Source organism: Heptranchias perlo, chromosome 3 (assembly GCF_035084215.1).
Source record: "Heptranchias perlo isolate sHepPer1 chromosome 3, sHepPer1.hap1, whole genome shotgun sequence".
Classification (NCBI taxonomy): Eukaryota; Metazoa; Chordata; class Chondrichthyes; order Hexanchiformes; family Hexanchidae; genus Heptranchias; species Heptranchias perlo.
Window position 1 is genome coordinate 85,585,726 of NC_090327.1, and position 19,246 is coordinate 85,604,971.

General features: G+C 44.5%; 1 protein-coding gene across 14 annotated transcripts in view; it reads right to left on the reverse strand.

Moving 5' to 3' along the window:
* epb41l3a (erythrocyte membrane protein band 4.1-like 3a) overlaps positions 1 to 19,246 on the reverse strand; it is a 210,532-nt gene that overhangs the window by 111,119 nt on the left and 80,167 nt on the right. For all 14 annotated transcript variants that reach the window (XM_067980708.1, XM_067980719.1, XM_067980706.1 and 11 more), the window contains one exon: positions 630 to 734. In XM_067980708.1, the coding sequence (XP_067836809.1) occupies positions 630 to 734 (105 nt within the window). The remainder of the gene's footprint in view (positions 1 to 629; positions 735 to 19,246) is intronic.

Consider the following 19,246-nt stretch of genomic DNA (forward strand, 5'->3'; position numbering starts at 1 on the left):
CCAAGCCCAGCTGGGATGTGGGCAATTCACTCATTTTGCTGAGTTCTTGTTCAAGAAGACATGTCAAACATGTATATTCATTAAGGACACTGCACCATAAATATTATTAGCTGTTATTTGTATTTTCTCTTTCCTAAATTTATTTTGAAATTATTATAAGATAGCTTAACTCCTCCCACTAACCTGTCAGATCTGTGCTAATAGTAAAAACAAAGTTTAAGTTCTTGATGAGTCCAAAGGATCACCTGGGAACATTTTAAACTTTGCTTTGCATGTGGATGTGGTTATACTGCAGTGGATGTAAAGCTGAAGTGATGAGAGACCACCTAATTACATTTATTGTCCAAGTGACTCACACCCAAAACCACTTCACATTAATTCAAGTTGTGTAATGAAACTGGTCTATAAATTAACCATGAGGCCTATATTTTCCTCGGTTCAATATTTTCTGCAAAAAAACGTAGACACACGCATAAAGCAGTGTTCCCTGCTTTAACTCAACTCTAATCTTCCAGTAAAGTCAGTGAACAGAGGAAAATATAGTTCACAAAACAGCACAGATGCAACATCAGCAAAGTGTCAGGATTGCCCCTGCAAAATAGATGAAACGTTTAACTATCAACACTTACCTTTTGATTTTCAGAGTCCCGAAATGTCAAACCAAAGTAATCCTTTTCCAGAAGGTTGAGCTGCCCACAGACTTTGTCAAAGAGAACCTGTCCCCTTGCACGTTTCTGCCCAAAAAGAGAGATTTATCAGTGTAGAAAGAACACTAAGAAGCAGGAAAATTAAACAGACCTCAATAAAGTTAATAATTTTTCCGTGGAGAAAAAAATTGTGATACCAATAGGAAAAGATAACCACAATTTTTTCAAAATCCTCAACCATCTACATAAATGTACGTGAACTTGCTCATTTGAAAAGGAAACCATGCACTGAAACAGAATCCGCCAGCAGTGCCAGTGGTATGATTAACTCTCCCTCGTTCCTTCCCCGTTTCTGCTATCAGTACAAAAAGTATAATTTAACAAAATTAAAGTTTAACATTTACGCAGCACTGGATTTTTCTGCAACAGTTTTATTTTATACACACCTACTTATCATTTAAACTCCTTTTTATAACTGTCAGTTATGTAACAATGAGTTTTCTTTGCTTGATAATTTAACTTCTTGGGTCAGTAATTTTAGTAGGTGCTAGAATGAAGAACATATTGTCCACTAACCTCTAACAGCAAATTTTATGACAGAAAGATCCTGTGCCCAAGGCTTCCCTGCCTTTGTAAAGATAAATATGTTTTTGTCCTGAAAACTATTTCTAAATGAAAGTGGGGCAACAGTGTAATGTATGCAGAGTAATGGAGCACAGTTAAAATCATCCACTCTACTGAATGTGCCATTTTGAGTTGCACGAGGTCCTTAATGAGAATTCTGGGAAGTATCAAATGAAGGCCACATTCCTTCCGAGAAGGAAATAAGAAAGGTCAGAGGAACAGTCATCTTGGGGCCACTCTTGCAAACCTCTGAGCAGCTAGTTCAGAATGGCCTTGGGTACATTACTTACCTACCCTCACAGCCACAGTTACTCAGCGGCCAAATATTCCCCAACACCCTTCACTCACAATTTGTTAATTAAAATGTGTATTAGAAAAAAAGACTCAAATTAACATCAACGACAATCTGGTGTGGAGGAAAAAACAGCATGATCCAGCTCGCCATGACGTGAATCACACCTCCTGCTGTCTCGACAGTGGTTGTGGAGAAGCTGCTGGCTCAGACTCCACTGTTCTTTTAAAAATCCTCAGCCACAGAAAGCATCCCCTGCTGCACCAGAGCCAACTATTTGCCACCTTGGTCATCCTTTTGGCCTCTGAGTGGGACATCTAATTTAGTGGCAATTAGTGTTCAATTATGAGCCGTTGTGTGCATGGACTACTGTTGTGACAGCCCAAACTCATTTTTAGGACTGCTAAAGCCAGTGATGAGAGGGAACTCATCCCATTAGTCTAGACTGGATTCAAAGCTGGTCCCAGAGATGGAAGTACACTTTAACCAACAGCAGCACCAAGCATCGATTTTTATTAAATTAAAAATATTATCAAATGCTCAAGAAAAGATTAAATGGGAAGATACCGGGGGCTGAAATTGGTCTTCAGTGAAACTGCAAAATAGGCAATAGCGAATCGGCAGCCCGTTTTACACAATGCCCGACTTTCATTTCCACTGAAGCCGGTCTATGTGAAAATTAAAATCTCCCATTATAATCACATGATTTTGGCTACATGCTTCCCTAATCTGAGTATTTATACACCACTCCCCCACCCCCACCCACTTCATTGCTACTATCAGGAGGTCCGTAGACAATCCTTTGCTATCCCTTAATTCTACCCATTGGCCTAGAAATTAGTTCATAGCCGAATATGGGTGCTCAGGAGATGGACCATGCTGCACGTGCCTGTTCATATGGCCCTTCTCCACATCCCTCTTCTCCCAGCATTTCCTGCTGTCTTCTTTTCTTTGCTGCTCCCCCTTCCAGCTCCAAAGACAAACCTACCAGACCACCTATAGAATAAATTGTTTCCAAGACAGATTGACTCAGTCCAGCACCAGCACAAAGTTGTACTCAGAAATCAGAATTCACTTGTGGAATGCAGAAAATAGCCAAAAAATAGTCGAGAAGTTAATTAGCAGCCCAAGAGGAAAAACTAGCAACTAACCCATATAGAGGGATGAGCCCTTTAAATGGTGCTACTGAAGGGTCCTTGCTCACTTAATGCCATGAGTTGCTGGGCAAGTTTATCAAGAGGCGTGTCAAGTGCCAGGGCAGACCAATTTCACAAAAGGGTCCTACAGCTAGCCTAGAACCCTTATTATAATATTAAAATGAAATCCTTGAATTGTTTCAGCGCCGCCTAGGATGTCTACAGAGCAGCTCCATCCAATGTGGCGGAGAACGCACTTCTGGCCCACCCTTAACCTCTTTATCCTTGCAAACTACTGCTTCATCGACAACTTTCCTTTCCTCTTCAAAATCTTTGAACATGTTGTTACCTCCCAAATCCATGCCCACAACTCCATGTTTGAATCTCTCTGATCAGGTTTCTGTCTCAAATGACATCCTCTGTGACTATGGTGCATTATCGCACTTCATCCTTCGCGACCTTTGACAGAGTTGACCACAACATCCTCCTCCAATACCTCTCCTCTGTTGTCTAATTCAGTGGGATTGACTTCATTTGGTTCCACTCTTACCTGTCCAATCATAGCCAGAGTATCTCTAGCAAAAGCCTTCTTTCTTACCCAGTACCATTACCTCTGGAGTCCCCCATGGATCTGTCCCTGGCCCCCTCCTTTTCCTCACCTACATGGGGTCAACTCCCACATGTACATGGAGGACATCCAGCTCTATCTCTTCACCACCTCTCTCGACTGTTCCACTGCCTCTGTATCATCAGACTACTTGTTCGATATCGAGTTTTGGATGAGCCATAATTTCCTCCAGTAAACATTGGGAAGACCAAAGTTATCGTCTTTAGCCCCCACCACATATTCTATATCTTTGCCACCGATTCCATTTCCCTCCATGGCCACTGTCTCTATCTCCCCGAGCTGAGCTTCCGACCCCATATTCTATCATAGAGACCACGTACATTCACCTCTGTAACATCACCTGACTTAGCCTCAGTTCATCTGCTGCTGAAACACTCAGGTATGTCTTTGTCACCTCTTTAGTTGACTATTCCAGCAATGGCCTTCCATCAAATACTGTCCCTAAATTTCAGCTCATCCATAACTCTGCAAAGTGTATCCTATCCTGCACAAAGTCCCAATTACCTCTATCTTTGCTGACCTACATTTGCTCCCAGTCCACCAATGCCTTTACATTAAAATTTTCATCCTTGTGTTTAAATCCCTTCATGACCTTGCCCCACCCTATTTCTGTAAACTCCTTCAGCCCCACCGAACACTCTGTTCTGATTCTGGCCTTTTGTGCACCCGATTCCCTTCACCACATCATTGGTGGACGTATCTTCAGCTGTCTAGGCCTCATGCTCTGAAATTACCTTTGTAAACCCTTCCGCGTCTCCACCTCCCTTTAAGGTCCTCATTCAAAACCATTTCTTTGACCAAGCTTTTAGTTGCCCTAATATCTTTTTCTTAGGGTTTATTTTTGTCTAATTGTGCCTTGGGACTTTTTCTACGTTAAAGGTACTATATCAATGCAAGTTGTTGTGCTGTAATTAAGATGGTAGTGTGAAGTATAAATTTCTACATTACACAAGAGACAACCGTTCTTGCAGATAAAGAAATATCCTTGTTGAAGTTCCGCATCAGATACTTTTTAAAAGAGTTTATATTATGATGCAAGTTTTTTTTACACTGTATTTAATTTTAGAACATTGAGCTATTGAATCTTCGTTATATGTCAAAATATTGTTCCTCTGATCTGACATTTTAAGATCAAGGAGAATTTGGGCTGATAAACTGGAGGTTTCTGCTGCTCAAGTTCACCGAAATAGCATCTGACCAGGCACTCAAAAGAGTTGTCTATGTTAAATGAGAGCGGGAGAAAGAGCAGTGTTTGATGGATTTGGGCTTTAAGCCTACGAGAGAATAAAGCAGCCATAGCAGATTCATGCTTTACTGTACTTTGTTTTGTATGTACATGACTATTGCCATATGTGCTTGGAGTATTATCCTAATCTAATTTTTATACTCATTGCCTATTTCTCCATGTTTCGTTGTATTTAGTGTGAATACAAATTGTAGTTGTTTTAGCCTGGAGCACTCTGGTCCTACATTTATTCAATTGTTATACTGTTTTGGGGGCGGGGGGAGAAAGAGAATTATATAATCTCAAAGGAAGACAATGTGATGCAGGTAGCTTCTCTACTTGTAGGGAAGAGATCCGCTTGTGAGAACTGCTATGAAAATTTTGGAAAGGTAAAACAGTCTTTTAAAAAATCTCCCGTTATGTGACATTTTGCAAGATCTTTATTATATGAAGTGTATCAATATTTTCAAGTATTTAATCTTCAAATTTGGGATGGAGAAACTATGCTCTCTATGTAGGAACGCAAGAACATAAATAGGAGCAGGAGTAGGCCGTACGGCCCCACGGCCCCTCGAGCCTGCTCCGCCATTCAATAAGATCATGGTTGATCTTCAACCTCAACTCCACTTTCCCGCCCAATCCCCATATCCCTTGATTCCCCAGAGTCCAAAAATCTATCGATCTCAGTCTTGAATATATTCAACGATTTAACATCCACAGCCCCCTGGGATAAAGAATAAAGGCCAACATGCCATTTGCCTTCCTAACTGCTTGCTGCACCTGCATGCTAACTTTCTGTATTTCTTGTACGAGGATGCCCATATCTATCTGAACACCCAGAAGTATGGGTTTCTCGGACGTACTTACGATTTTAATGTCTTTAATTTTTTATTTGTCAGTTTGCTGTCCAACAGGCCAGCCTGATTGACATGAGGAAAGGCTAGATAAGTTTACATTGGAGATTAGAAGAATGAGAGGTGATCTTATTGAAACATATGAGATCCTGGGGGGACTTGAAGGGGTAGATGCTGAGAGGATGTTTCCCCTTGTGGGAGAAACTAGAACTAGGGGCCACAGTTTAAAAATAAGGGGTCTCCCAATTAAGACGGAGTTGAGGCAAAAGTTTTTCTCTCAGAGGGTCGTGAGCCTGTGGAACTCCCTTCCCCAGAGAGCGGTGGAGGAAGGGTCATTGAATATTTTTAAGGCCAAGTTAGATAGATTCCTGATTAACAAGGGAGTCAAAGGTTACAGTACGTAGACAGGAAAGTAGGGTTCAGGTCACAATCAGATCAGCCATAATCTTATCAAATGGCAGAGCAGGCTCGAGGGGCCGAATGGCCTACTCCTGCTCTTAATTCGTATGTTCGTATGACAGGCTGGCCTCAGTTGGATGGGAGAGCAAACAGGGAGAGGACGTGTTCAGGTAAATCTTTGTTTGTATGGATTGGTGGGGGGGGGGGGGGCGGGGGGACGGCGCAGTGCACAGGAGAGTCGGTCATGGGGGGAGGGATCGGAAGTCAGTCACACAGTGGGGGGGGTGTCAGGATTGGGGGCCACTGCAGGAGTCGGTGATCGTTGGGGGGTTGGGGGGGACGGGACAGAATCAGGGGTCATCACGGGGATTCACAATCATTTGCGGGATAGTCACTGAAGGTAAGCTTGTTGGGCCTGGGGGGGGAAAACACTCCTACACCTCTGGGCACATAAGCTGTGCCAGAAAGGCACTTACTTGTTAGAAGGCCCAAAACTTTCACGTGGCATGAAAGAGAAGGCCTGGAAATCCCAGCCCCCAAGGGTTGAAATTGGAAACTCTGGAAAAATGGGAGGCCCGCAGCCGACTTGAAAAGTTTTAATCACCAACCTGCCTCCTGGGAGCGGGCTGGTCGCCCACCCCGATGAAAACCAGAAGTGGGTGGGTTGGAGACAGGTCCGAAATAGTTGCTATTTTGAATGCCACAGCCCCATTCCCGTCCCCAACCCACCTGTTTTTCCCTTTCAAAATTGTGCCCTTTGTGTCCTCCTCACAGCTTAATTTCCCCCCTAGCTTTGTATTGTCAGCAAACTTGGATACATTACACTTGGTCCCTTCATCTGAGTCATTAATATAGATTGTAAACAGCTGTGGCCCAAGCACTGATCCTTGCTGCACCCCACTAGTTACAGCCTGCCAGCCTGAAAATGACCCGTTTATCCCTACTCTCTGTTTTCTGGCCATTAACCAATCCTCTATCCATGCTAATATATTACCACCTACCCCATGAGCCCTTATCTTGCGTAACAACCTTTTATGTGGCACCTTATCAAATGCCTTTTGAAAATCCAAATATACTACATCCACTGGTTCCCCTTTATCTACCCTGCTAGTTACATCCTCAGAAAACTCTAATAAATTTGTTAAACATGATTTCCCTTTCATAAAACCATGTTGACTCTGCCTAATCATATTATGATTTTCTAAGTGTCCTGTTACCTGTTCCTTAATAACGGATTCCAGCATTTTCCCAATGACTGATGTCAGACGAACTGGCCTGTAGTTCCCTGTTTTCTCTCTCCCTTCTTTCTTGTATAGCGGTGTTACATTTGCTACCTTCCAATCTTCTGGGACCGTTCTAGAATCTAGGGAGTTTTGGAAGATCACAACCAATGCATCCACTATCTCTGCAGCCACCTCTTTTAGAACCCTAGGATGTAGGCCATCAGGTCCAGTGGATTTATCAGCTTTTAGTCCCATTAGTTTCTCCAGTACTTTTTTCCACTGATATTAATTACTTTAAGTTCCTCACTCTCATTAGCCCCTTGATCCCCACTATTTTTTTGGTATGCTTTGTGTCTTCAACTGTGAAGACAAATACAAAATATTTGTTTAACGTCTCTGCCATTTCCTTATTCCCCATTATAATTTCTCCTGTCTCAGCCTCTAAGGGATCAACGTTTACTTTTGCTACTCTCGTCCTTATTACGTACTTGTAGAAGCTCTTGCAATCCGTTTTTATATTTCTTGCTAGTGGGACAACTTCTTATGTTATAATTTGGCACAAGGGTTTGAGAAAAAACTCTCCCCAGTGCTGCCACCAATAGTGATTTGGGTGCAGCAAAAAAGGGCCGCTGTTAAGAACCCAGTGGAAAGGTATCAATGTTGGAGGACAGGTAGAACAAATTACGATGTAGATACAGATTTGAGAATGGATTCCAGCAACTATTGAATTTTCTGCTGTATATATACACAGCAGTTCTGTATTAGGGCTTGGGTAGTTGCTTTTGTGTTTAAATTGTATTTGATATTTTAATAAATAGCATTACAGCAGATTTGTTGAAATTTCCTATTTGTTTAATTGTAGGTGAAGAGTAAGTTTTCCCTTAAGGTGGTTACAGGATGTTTTTCTTTAGCACTGCAGTTTTAATTTAATGGATTGCATCTTTAACTCATGTTACGCCCAAAATAAAGGTTTTCCTGCTACACGGGTATTTTACCAGAGTGCAAATAGAGGATAGATTGATCTATATTTTGCTTCATGGGTGTCCAGTAGGCACAGTATGTCTGAGGCACACTGTGCCAGAGAGGAAGCAGCCACTCAAGTTTTTCTTACTTGGATCATTTGCAGGTCTGGGGGACAAATCTTGTAATGGGAGCTTCAAACAGCCATTAGGCCCCTTATTTGCATATGCAACATTTCAGGCATGGGAACTGCACACCAAATTTTTGGCCTTTACCAACTTGGCAGGCCGCTATGGTCCCCAACCCTCCCGCTTCTACAGTAATGGGCAATTGGTCTTCCAAGCGCTGCTGCTGGCGACCTGGGAGAAACAGTCCTTGAGTGCGCATGTGTAATACCCTGGCTGTCGTGGCTTGCAGCCAAATCGCATTGTCTGAGCCCTGAGCAGGTTGTAAGGATGACCGCATCGGGGCTATCGAAAATCGGCTGGGAACTCCATGAGTCCTGAGAGCGCAACTGGGAGAAGGGGAGAGAGAGGAGAGAGAGAGAAACACAAACTGGGGGGTCGGGGGGGGTGGGGAGGGAGAGGGAGGGAAAGAGAGAAACACAAACTGGGAGAGGGAGGGTTCATGTCAGCCTAAGATGTGCACTGTTGTATAATGTGTTTTATTATGGGAGTCAGGCAGCTTTGATGCTGATCGCTGAGGACTGAGCCTCACCTCCCTGAAGCTGGGTTCACGGTGGGGTGTGGGAGTCAGTGAATTGAATACTTGCTGTGCATTGTAAAAAGTAATAAAATGGTATGAAAACTTTAGTTAGAAATTACTTGTATCGATGATGTTTTTTGTTGAATCAGTGGTATTTACTTGGTGTCTCTTATACTGTAGAAACATCACAAGAAATGTATTTATTTAAAAATTAACTTATCCCTAAATTTTTCTTTTTAGTGTTCTTTCTTTAATTTATAAAAGTTATGTTATTCATCTCACTATAAAACAAAAAGTCAAGTATTTTATTTGGGGCTTGGTGATACTGAAACATTCAACTAAGGTAAATGCAATACCATTTGCAAACAATGGGCAAATGTCATGTGATCAAATGCCATGTGATTAAGCATGTGTGTCATGTGATTGAATGCCATGTGATCAAATGTCACATGACCAAATCTCCAGCAATACATCTAGTCAGAGTTGGCAACCCAAGGGCGGCCCGCTTCCGGCTCGTAATAAGCGTCAACTTCCTGCCCGCCATATAGGTGGCTTAGGAGACAGTTTATCGCCTGAAATATGGGTGCTGCGCAGCCAAGTTTCTGGGCCCTGGTGTTAACATATTTCTGCTTCATTTCAGTGTCCACCTCAATGCAAGCAGAATTCTCTGGGGTTTCCTGCTTGGAGTATACCGACAGATAACTGGAGTTAGGACAGGGAGTGGGGATAAGTTCAACCGAAATTTATTTTTCTGGTCAGATTGTGTAATTTTGTTTACAAATCCAAGGCCTTCTCTGATCCCATACTATTTTGCACTTACTCACTTATTTGCTCTGCTTCCTATTTTGGTCTCTTCCCAAGCTCTTACTGGAGTGAGAAGGCAGGTAGGCGGATTGATCTGTCAAATCAATTTACAGGCTTGTTGGGCACATTGGCCTTTTCCTGCACTATAACTCTTGTTATCATGTTGGAGACGAAACACTATATTCAGCTAATTTCTCTGAACCTAGCACAAAACCAAAATGAATATTGTACCTAGTTAAAAAGATAGAAAATGAAAATAATGTGACAATGAAGTGTGATGGAAGAGTTTAAGAACTTTAAAATGATCAGCCTGGAGTCTGAAAAGATTATCTGAAGTATGAGCTATTGACTTCAATTATAACTATATAACAAATTTCAAACTTAGTATTTATAATGATTTAGTACATCTTTAGCAAACTCTGAAGTCTGTGACCTTTATTTGCTGATTAGCTTTAAATGATTAATTCAACAAGCTTCTCAAATCAGACTTGATACAGTTCATAAAATGCCAGCCACAGATTTATTATATTCACGGTAATTTGGAATGATTCATTTAATCTACAGAACTGTTGCAATTCAGATTATAAAGCTAACATTAGATACTTCTAGCAGAATTCTTGTTCTGGAATCAGTGGGAGTCCTGTGTCCATATTTCAGCTCCTTTATGCAAATTGCTTTGTTTATATTCCATTAGACATCAGTGGGAGTTATTGTACACAAAAACATTTCTACAACACTTACAAAGCTGACAATTACAGTCTTCTGAAATACAGCCCCAGGATATTCAAGGTTTACATTTCAGAGTGCAAATAATCATGTTAAAATCAATATATGTCAGCTTTGCAAATACAGGATTTTCAAATAGTCAATCCTAGCACTTTATCTATAGTGTATATTCTTCCATCACAAAAAAATATGGTATTTCATTCATGTGGTAATTACTATAACAATCATCACTGACTAGATTTAGGATAAGACCAAGGAATTAATGTGCACTTCAAATTACTAATATTTAACACATCTTACCAGATGGAAAACAATGTTTTTCCATACATTGCTGTGGCATTGATTTGGACAGAGAAACTTTTATACCTCACATTGTAGTGGTACAACACATAGGTATATCAGCACTTGAATTTCCCCCTCCAATGCCACATCAAGGGGATGCACTGATTGGTGCCAAGGCACTTTTGCAGAGAGGTGGAGTAAACTGATGGGCAAGTCATGCCTGGTCATTCTTCTATTCATCTGCCAATAAGCTACAGAACTGGGAGCAGGTCATTTACCCAGTGTCTTGGACATCAAATAGCAGAATCTGGAGTTTCCATGGGAATTCTGCTGAACCCGTGGAGAAACATAATAAACAACAACAATTTGCATTCATATAGCATCTTTAACATAGAAACATGGCCCAATGCACTTCACAGAGGTGTAAATCAGACAAAAATGGATGCCAGGCCAAAGAAGAAGGAGTTATTAGGAGGGTAACCAAAAAGTTGATCAAAGAGAAGGGTTTTGAGGAGAGCCTTAAAGTAGGAGGAAGAGGTGGAGAGGCAGAGGATTTTAGGGAATAATAAATGGCTGTTTACACCATTTCTCTAGGGGTTCCACTGATCTCCTCCCGCAGTTACAGCACGAGAGCAGGACAACCCTGTGGAACTTCAGGGGGCATATTCCAGGTGGCAAGACCTCAGTCTCAGAGCATACTGTTACTCTGTTTCATACTTCCTTAAAAACTGCAATGTAAATAGCATCAATTTTCTATGCATATGATGTAAATTAAAACTGCATGATGTAATAAATCAGGTTATGCTCGTAAAATTAAGAAAATTCTAAAATAAATACAATGTACTTTAAGTCTTAAACCTGCAATCAAAAAGTTGGACAAATGAAATGTTCTAAAAGTCAACTTTCTGTTTTTCGCACAACACAGCTAAAACTAATCTGATGTGCACAAACAGACATCTGTTAATCCTAATACCATGATCATTAGTCACTATGCTGTAAAATCTGCCAAACCAAGCACCTCTTTCGCTTTAATGATTCACAAAAACATAGCACCATGTTAAACGTTGAATACATCAATCCAATGTCAATGTAATGCTGACACTTTGCCGTTTTTAAAATAGATAAACAAGCTTGGTACTGGCAGGCATGTTAGTTGCTAGGAGAATGCTAATGAAAATAAAATAGGAAAAGTCTGCAATATATTACGGTGGAAGAGTAGATTGGTGGCTTGATTAAAACTAAACCTTTTGAATAAAACAGCAGTGAGGATAAAGACCATACGAGCCGAGAAACTGGATGGCACACACTCAGTGAGCCAGAAATGCACCATCCGCCATATTGTTGTAGGCAAAAAAAAGGCATCCTAGATACATGCTTAAAACAGGCGTTAGGCCCTTTGCACATTCAAATAAGGGGCCCATTGCCTGTTTCAGACCCTCTCTGCAACATTGGGTTGCCTGCGTTGAGAAAAACCAGGTCCACATACGGTCTAACATGCGGCCTTTCAAAAGGAACCGCTGCAGACTGCAACAAGTCAAGTGTTTAAAATATTTTTACCTGAATGTGGAGCCAGGAGCAGGAGTGCTCCTACTGGGTCCACATTTTTAAAAAATTTGTTCATGGGATTTGGGCGTCGCTGGCGAAGCCGGCATTTATTGCCCATCCCTAATTGCTCGAGAAGATGATGGTGAGCTGCCTTCTTGAACCGCTGCATTCTGTGTGGTGAAGGTTCTCCCACAGTGCTGTTAGGAAGGGAGTTCCAGGATTTTGACCCAGCGACGATGAAGGAACGGCGATATATTTCCATTCCCCTCCAAGTTGGGATGGTGTGAGACTTGGAGGGGAACGTGCAGATGGTGTTGTTCCCACGTGTCTGCTCCCCTTGTCCTTCTAGGTGGTAAAGGTCACGGGTTGGGGAGGTGCTATCGAAGAAGCCTTGGTGAGTTGCTGCAGTGCATCCTGTGGATGGTACACACTGCAGCCACGGTGCGCTGGTGGTGAAGGGAGTGAATGTTTAGGGTGGTGGATGGGGTGCCAATCAAGCGGGCTGCTTTGTCCTGGATGGTGTCGAGCTTCTTGAGTGTTGTTGGAGCTGCATTCATCCAGGCAAGTGGAGAGTATTCCATCACACTCCTGACTTGTGCCTTGTAGATGGTGGAAAGGCTTTGGGGAGTCAGGAGGTGAGTCACACGCCGCAGAATACCCAGCCTCTGGCCTGCTCTTGTAGCCACAGTATTTATATGGCTGGTCCAGTTAAGTTTCTGGTCAATGGTGACCCCCAGGATATTGATGGTGGGGGATTCGGCGATGGTAATGCCGTTGAATGTCAAGGGGAGGTGGTTAAACTCTCTCTTGGTGGAGATGGTCATTGCCTGGCACTTGTCTGGCATGAATGTTACTTGCCACTTATCAGCCCAAGCCTGGATGTTGTCCAGGTCTTGCTGCATGCGGGCACGGACTGCTTCGTTATCTGAGGGGTTGCGAATGGAACTGAACACTGTGCAATCATCAGCGAACATCCCCATTTCTGACCTTATGATGGAGGGAAGGTCATTGATGAAGCAGCTGAAGATGGTTGGGCCTAGGACACTGCCCTGAGGAACTCCTGCAGCGATGTCCTGGGGCTGAGATGATTGGCCTCCAACAACCACTACCATCTTCATTTGTGCTAGGTATGACTCCAGCCACTGGAGAGTTTTCCCCCTGATACCCACTGACTTCAATTTTACCAGGGCTCCTTGGTGCCACACTCGGTCAAATGTTGCCTTGATGTCAAGGGCAGTCACTCTCCCCTCACCTCTGGAATTCAGCTCTTTTGTCCATGTTTGGACCAACGCTGTAATGAGGTCTGGAGCCGAGTGGTCCTGGCGGAACCCAAACTGAGCATCGGTGAGCAGGTTATTGGTGAGTAAGTGCCACTTGCTAGCACTGTCGATGACACCTTCCATCAATTTGCTGATGATGGAGTAGATTGATGGGGCAGTAATTGGCCGGATTGCATTTGTGCTGCTTTTTGTGGACAGGACATACCTGGGCAATTTTCCACATTGTCAGGTAGATGCCAGTGTTGTTGCTGTACTGGAACAGTTTGGCTAGAGGCGGGGCTAGTTCTGGAGCAAGAGTCTTCAGCACTACAGCCGGGATGTTGTCGGGGCCCATAGCCTTTGCTGTATCCAGTGCACTCAGCCGTTTCTTGATATCACGTGGAGTGAATCGAATTGGCTGAACACTGGCTTCTGTGATGGTGGGGATGTCGGGAGGAGGCAGAGATGGATTATCCACTCGGCACGTCTGGCTGAAGGTGGTTGCAAACTCTTCAGCCTTGTCTTCTGCACTCACGTGCTGGACTCCGCCATCATTGAGGATGGGGATGTTTACAGAGCCTCCTCCTCCCGTTAGTTGTTTATTTGTCCACCACCATTCACGACTGGATGTGGCAGGACTGCAGAGCTTTGATCTGATCCGTTGGTTGTGCAATCGCTGAGTTCTGACTCTAGCATGTTGCTTCCGCTGTTTAGCATGCATGTAGTCCTGAGTTGTAGCTTCACCAGGTTGGCACCTCATTTTTAGGTACACCTGGTGCTGCTCCTGGCATGCTCTTCTACACTCCTCATTGAACCAGGGTTGATCCCCTGGCTTGTTGGTAATGGTAGAGTGAGGAATATGCAGGGCCATGAGGTTACAGATTGTGCTGGAATACAATTCTGCTGCTGCTGATGGCCCACAGCGCCTCATGGATGCCCAGTTTTGAGCTGCTAGATCTGTTCTGAATCTATCCCATTTAGCATGGTGATAGTGCCACACAACACGTTGGATGGTGTCCTCAGTGCGAAGACGGGACTTCGTCTCCACGAGGACTGTGCAGTGGTCACTCCTACCAATACTGTCATGGACAGATGCATCTGCTACAGGTAGATTGGTGAGGACGAGGTCAAGTAGGTTTTTCCCTCATGTTAGTTTGCTCACCACCTGCCACCACGCGAGCCACTACTCTCTTCCCCGAGGAGCAGGCATCTGAGGGGGCTGGCTGGAAAAGTCACAAGAGCTGTTGTCAGAAGAGAGGATGGCATCATGAAGGTGGATTCTAGCCATGTTACTTGTGCTGGGACCTGCATCTGAATGCCCACCTATCACTAGGAGGGCAGACCTGCTAGTATCAGTTAGATAGTGTTTGCACTAAGGTATGGAGTCCTTAAGCTCTTGGAAGCCAGTTGCTACCATTCTCTCCAAACTATCCCCCACAGCCTGAGGGCCAGTGGTCAAAGCAGCCACACTGGATGCACTGAGTTGGTCTCAACACCTGTGTCAGGTGGGATTGATGCTGTTCCTGGTGCTGCCATGCATTCCAGGTAGGGCTGCACTGTAGAAACCTTCTCAGATATTGTCACTGAGAATGGCATTGGACTCCATTGTGATCACATCACCTGTCTCAGATCCTCCAAGATAGTTCTCAGTGCCTTCACACACATGTAATACTCAAAGCATCCTTCTTTAAAGAACTGGAGCTAGGGGCTGACTTCTGCGGAGCTTCTACTCCCCAATGTTAGATCTCACTTTCATCTATGACTCCTTCAGAACCCTCCTCTGTTGTGTCTTATCCAGTGCAAAACCCTTATTGGAACTATTTACATGCCCCTAAGTGAATTTTTCTGGGCTGGTAAGGGCGGGGAGGGGGAAGAGAGAGAAAGAGAGAGAGGGAGGGAGAATCACAGCATTGTGTGGATGTTGCTGGTTGAGCAGAGGTGGAAGATCTTTCAACATCCCAAGGCACTTCATTACAGTGTTATCAAACAAAATTTGACACCGAGCCACATAAGGAGACATGAGGACAGGTGACCAAAAGCTTGATCAAAGAGATAGGTTTTAAGGACCGTCTTAAAGGAAGAGAGAGTGGTAGAGAAGCAGAGAGGTTTAGGGAGAGAATTCCAGAGCTTAGGGCCTAGGCAGCTGAAGGCATGGTCGCCAACGGTAGAGTGATTAAAATCGGGGATGTGCAAGAGGCCAGAATTGGAGCAGCGCAGAGATCTTGGAGGGCTGTAGGAGGTTACAGATATGACGAGGGGCGAGGCCATGGGGAGATTTGAAAACAAGGATGGGAATTTCAAAATCAAGGTATTGCCGGACCAGGAGCCAATGTAAGTCAGCGAGCACTGGGGTAATGGGTGAACGGGACTTGATGCAAGTTAGGATATGGGCAGCAGAGTTTTAGATGAGCTCGTGTTTATGGAAGGTGGAAGATGGGAGGCTGGCCAGGAGAGCATTGGAATAGTCAAATCTAGCGATAACAAAGGCATGGATAGGGTTTCAGCAGACATGCTGAGGCAGGGGCAGAGACAGGCTCCTCGACAGGATTCAAGGAACAGCTGGTCGTCCGTTCGGCAATTCTTCTCTCATCTCTAGCCTGCAGCCTCACTCTACACAATCCTTCTGATCTATATCAGATTAATTCTACTACATTGTTCCTCCATATTTTCCCCTTTTTTCTTGTTGAACTCCAACCACTCCATTTTCTTCTTCCTCCCCGTATTCTTACAGTGTTGAAAGAAAGATTGTGAGCCCGATATTACCATGGTGGCGGGGGTGGGGGGGGGGGGGGGTGGGTCGATTGGGCGCGTGGGTAATGCGCCCGGTGAAATCAGTCTGCCCCACGCGCAATTGCAGGCTGATTGGATCCACTTACCTGGTCTTCCGGGTTCCCCGCTGCTGATCTGCGCGGCGGGCGGACTGCGCATGTACAGTAAGGTCTGTCAGCTGGAGGAGCTCTATTTAAAGGGGCAGTTCTCCACTGACTGATGCTGCAAGAAATAGGAAAAATTACAGCATGGAGCAGCCCAGGGGGAAGGCTGCTCCCAGGTTTAATGATGCCTCACCCCAGGTATCATTGGATGGGGTGAGGAGGAGGGGGAGGACAGAGATCTTCCCCCCGGCGGGCAGGAGGAAGTGGCCTGCCTCTGCCACCAAGAAGGCCTGCCTTGAGGTGGCAGAGGAGGTCACCTGCACCACCAACATATCGCCCACCTGCATACAGTGCAGGAGGCGCTACAATGACCCAAGTAGGTCAGCCAAAGTGAGTACACTTACTCATTCCCCTGCACTCCGTCTGCAACATCACCGCCCCCACCCCACATCTCCTTCTGCACTGCCAACACTACTCTGTCACATCACCGCTCACACCCACTCAAACCTCATCCTCACCTGCACTTACTCACCTCGCCGGTACTCATCCCGCCACTACCACTCAACCCAATCCTCATACAATCTCATGGCTCTATCTCATACTCACCCTCTCATGCATCTCTTTCACAATCAGCCTCACTCAACCTGCCACTACCTGTGCTGCAGCCACAGGGTATGCATCACATATGTGCAGTAGGAAGCGCAAGGCAAGCGTGTCGTGAGCATGAAGGGGATGCACAAGGGTGTTTGAGGGTTTGTCATGGTTTTTTATTTATTTTAATTTCTGACCAACTCAAATCACATATTATATTGGCACCACTACTGTCACGTCTTTGCGAATCTTGTCTGGTTTGTGCAATAATGCCCTTTCCTGAGGATCACAATGAAGACCCACAACTGATGCCACCCATTGTGTCACTGCAGAGTGGGTGTAGGTATACTTGCAGGGCTCTTTTGTGCAGATGACTGAGAGACGTCGGCGATGTCCCCGGTGGCACCCTGGAAGGATGCGGAGGAGAGATTGTTGAGGGCAGTGGTGACTTTGACAGCGACAGGTAAGATGATGGTGCTCGGGCCAGCCGGGAGCAGCTCAGCATGAAGGAGGCTGCAGATGTCCATGACTACATGTCGAGTGACTCTGAGCCTCCGTGTGCACTGCTGCTCAGAGAGGTCCAGGAAGCTGAGCCTCGGTCTGTGGACCCTGTGGCGAGGGTAGTGCCCTCTGCAACGCATCTCTCTCTGCGGTTGCCCTCCCTCCTGCTGTGCAGGTGGATGTGTCACAGCACTGTGTTGTGGAGCTCCACGTGTCAGAGGTAGACGGCGTGGCCGGCGATGCTGTTCGCCCTCCGAGGAGGTCATGACTGCAGCTACGGTGGCCCCCATCCGAAAGATGTACATCTGAGGGGGTCCACAAGGTAGGTACATGTGTATGCACACCGGGGTAAGTGTGCAAGTTGGTGAATTTGATTGTTAGGAGGAGGGTGATGGAGGCCAAACTTTGTCCAAAGTGACAGAGTGACCTCCTGCAATGAGTGAGGGTCTCCCCCCACCTGTCAAATAGACCTTTGCAGATGCCACAGGCTGATGGCTGCAACACGTCCATTTGAACTGGGAGTCTTTCCCCCAGTACGGGAAACAGTCTCAGTCAGTTGCAAAATCCCGCCCCTGCTAAAATAACAGGTCAATCAGGCTTTAATTGCCGGCGGGAGTCCCACATGTGGGGGCTGTGCGCGCATGTCAGCGTGTCAGTGGGGAACCCGGAAATGGGGCGGGTTGGAGCCGGGCTCCTGACCCGCTCCGGGAATCCCCGATTTTTGTAGCCCCCCCTGCCACGAATGCACCCGATCGCGGGTGCTAAGATCGAGCCCTGTGTCTCCTACCCCAATGCATTCATTTCTAAGACCTCAAAATTCTGGAACCCCTCACCTCCCTAAAGTTTTCTTTACAAAAGCCAAAGCCTGACATTACCTAATTAATACTTCTGAATTTAACTCACTGTCTCTCCTATTCTTTTACACCACTGACCTTGTACTAGGAGAAAATTAATATTCCACTTGTAGCAATAAAGTCATGTTTCCTTTCAAAAGTGAACACAATCAAATTACAAATGAAAGTCACTCCACTCTTATGACAATACAGATTATAGCGTTTCAAACAGGTTACAATTCTCAGACCATGAGTGAGGGATGAGAGTATTTTAAAATAAAAATGTATGCATTTTAAGATCAGACTTCAAGTCATATAAATACAGAAGAATTTAAAATGTATTGTTACAAGGTCTATCGTATGCCACTCGCCACTGACTATCCAAATATTTGTCTGGAAGGAGACGATCTGGTACAACATGAGTTAGTTAGACATGCTGAGGGGGAATAGCTATACTTCAGCCTAAAGATTCTTGAAGCAGGTCCCCAACCAGTTACCAATTATTGGATTAAATTATTAAACTGACATCTCTGTGCAAGTAAATATATTGAAATCTATACTATCCATAGTGAATGTTCCAAAATAACCAAAATCAGGAATGGAGAAAAATGTTACAATAAAGTTAGACACATCTACCCCACTATCATGGCCTAACACCACCAAGGTTTACATTTACCTCAAGTTTATATCTAAACCATTCTGGACTAGTACTAGCACTCTTGCAGGACTTGTATGGCCAGATCTGAAAAATTGGTCAGAGAAATTATACATGGTAACCAGGGACAATTTTATAATATTTTAGTTCATGGGAACAGCAGACATACCATTTTTTCCCCCATTTTGTTCTCGGATGTAGGCAACATTGGCAAGACCACATTATTGCCCATCTTTAGTTGCCCTGACATAGTGGTAATGTTGAGCCACCTTCTTCAACCGCTTCAATGGCATTAGGTAGGGAATTCGGGGATTGTAACACAGCAATAATGGAGGAACTGCAATATATACGCAATTCAGGATAGTGCGTAACCTGGAGGGAAACTTGGAGGTGATGTTCCCAAGCAGACAGAAGTAAGTGAACAGAGAACAATGGGAGGTGTAATATGCATAGGAACAGGAGTAGGCCATTCAGCCGCTCGTGC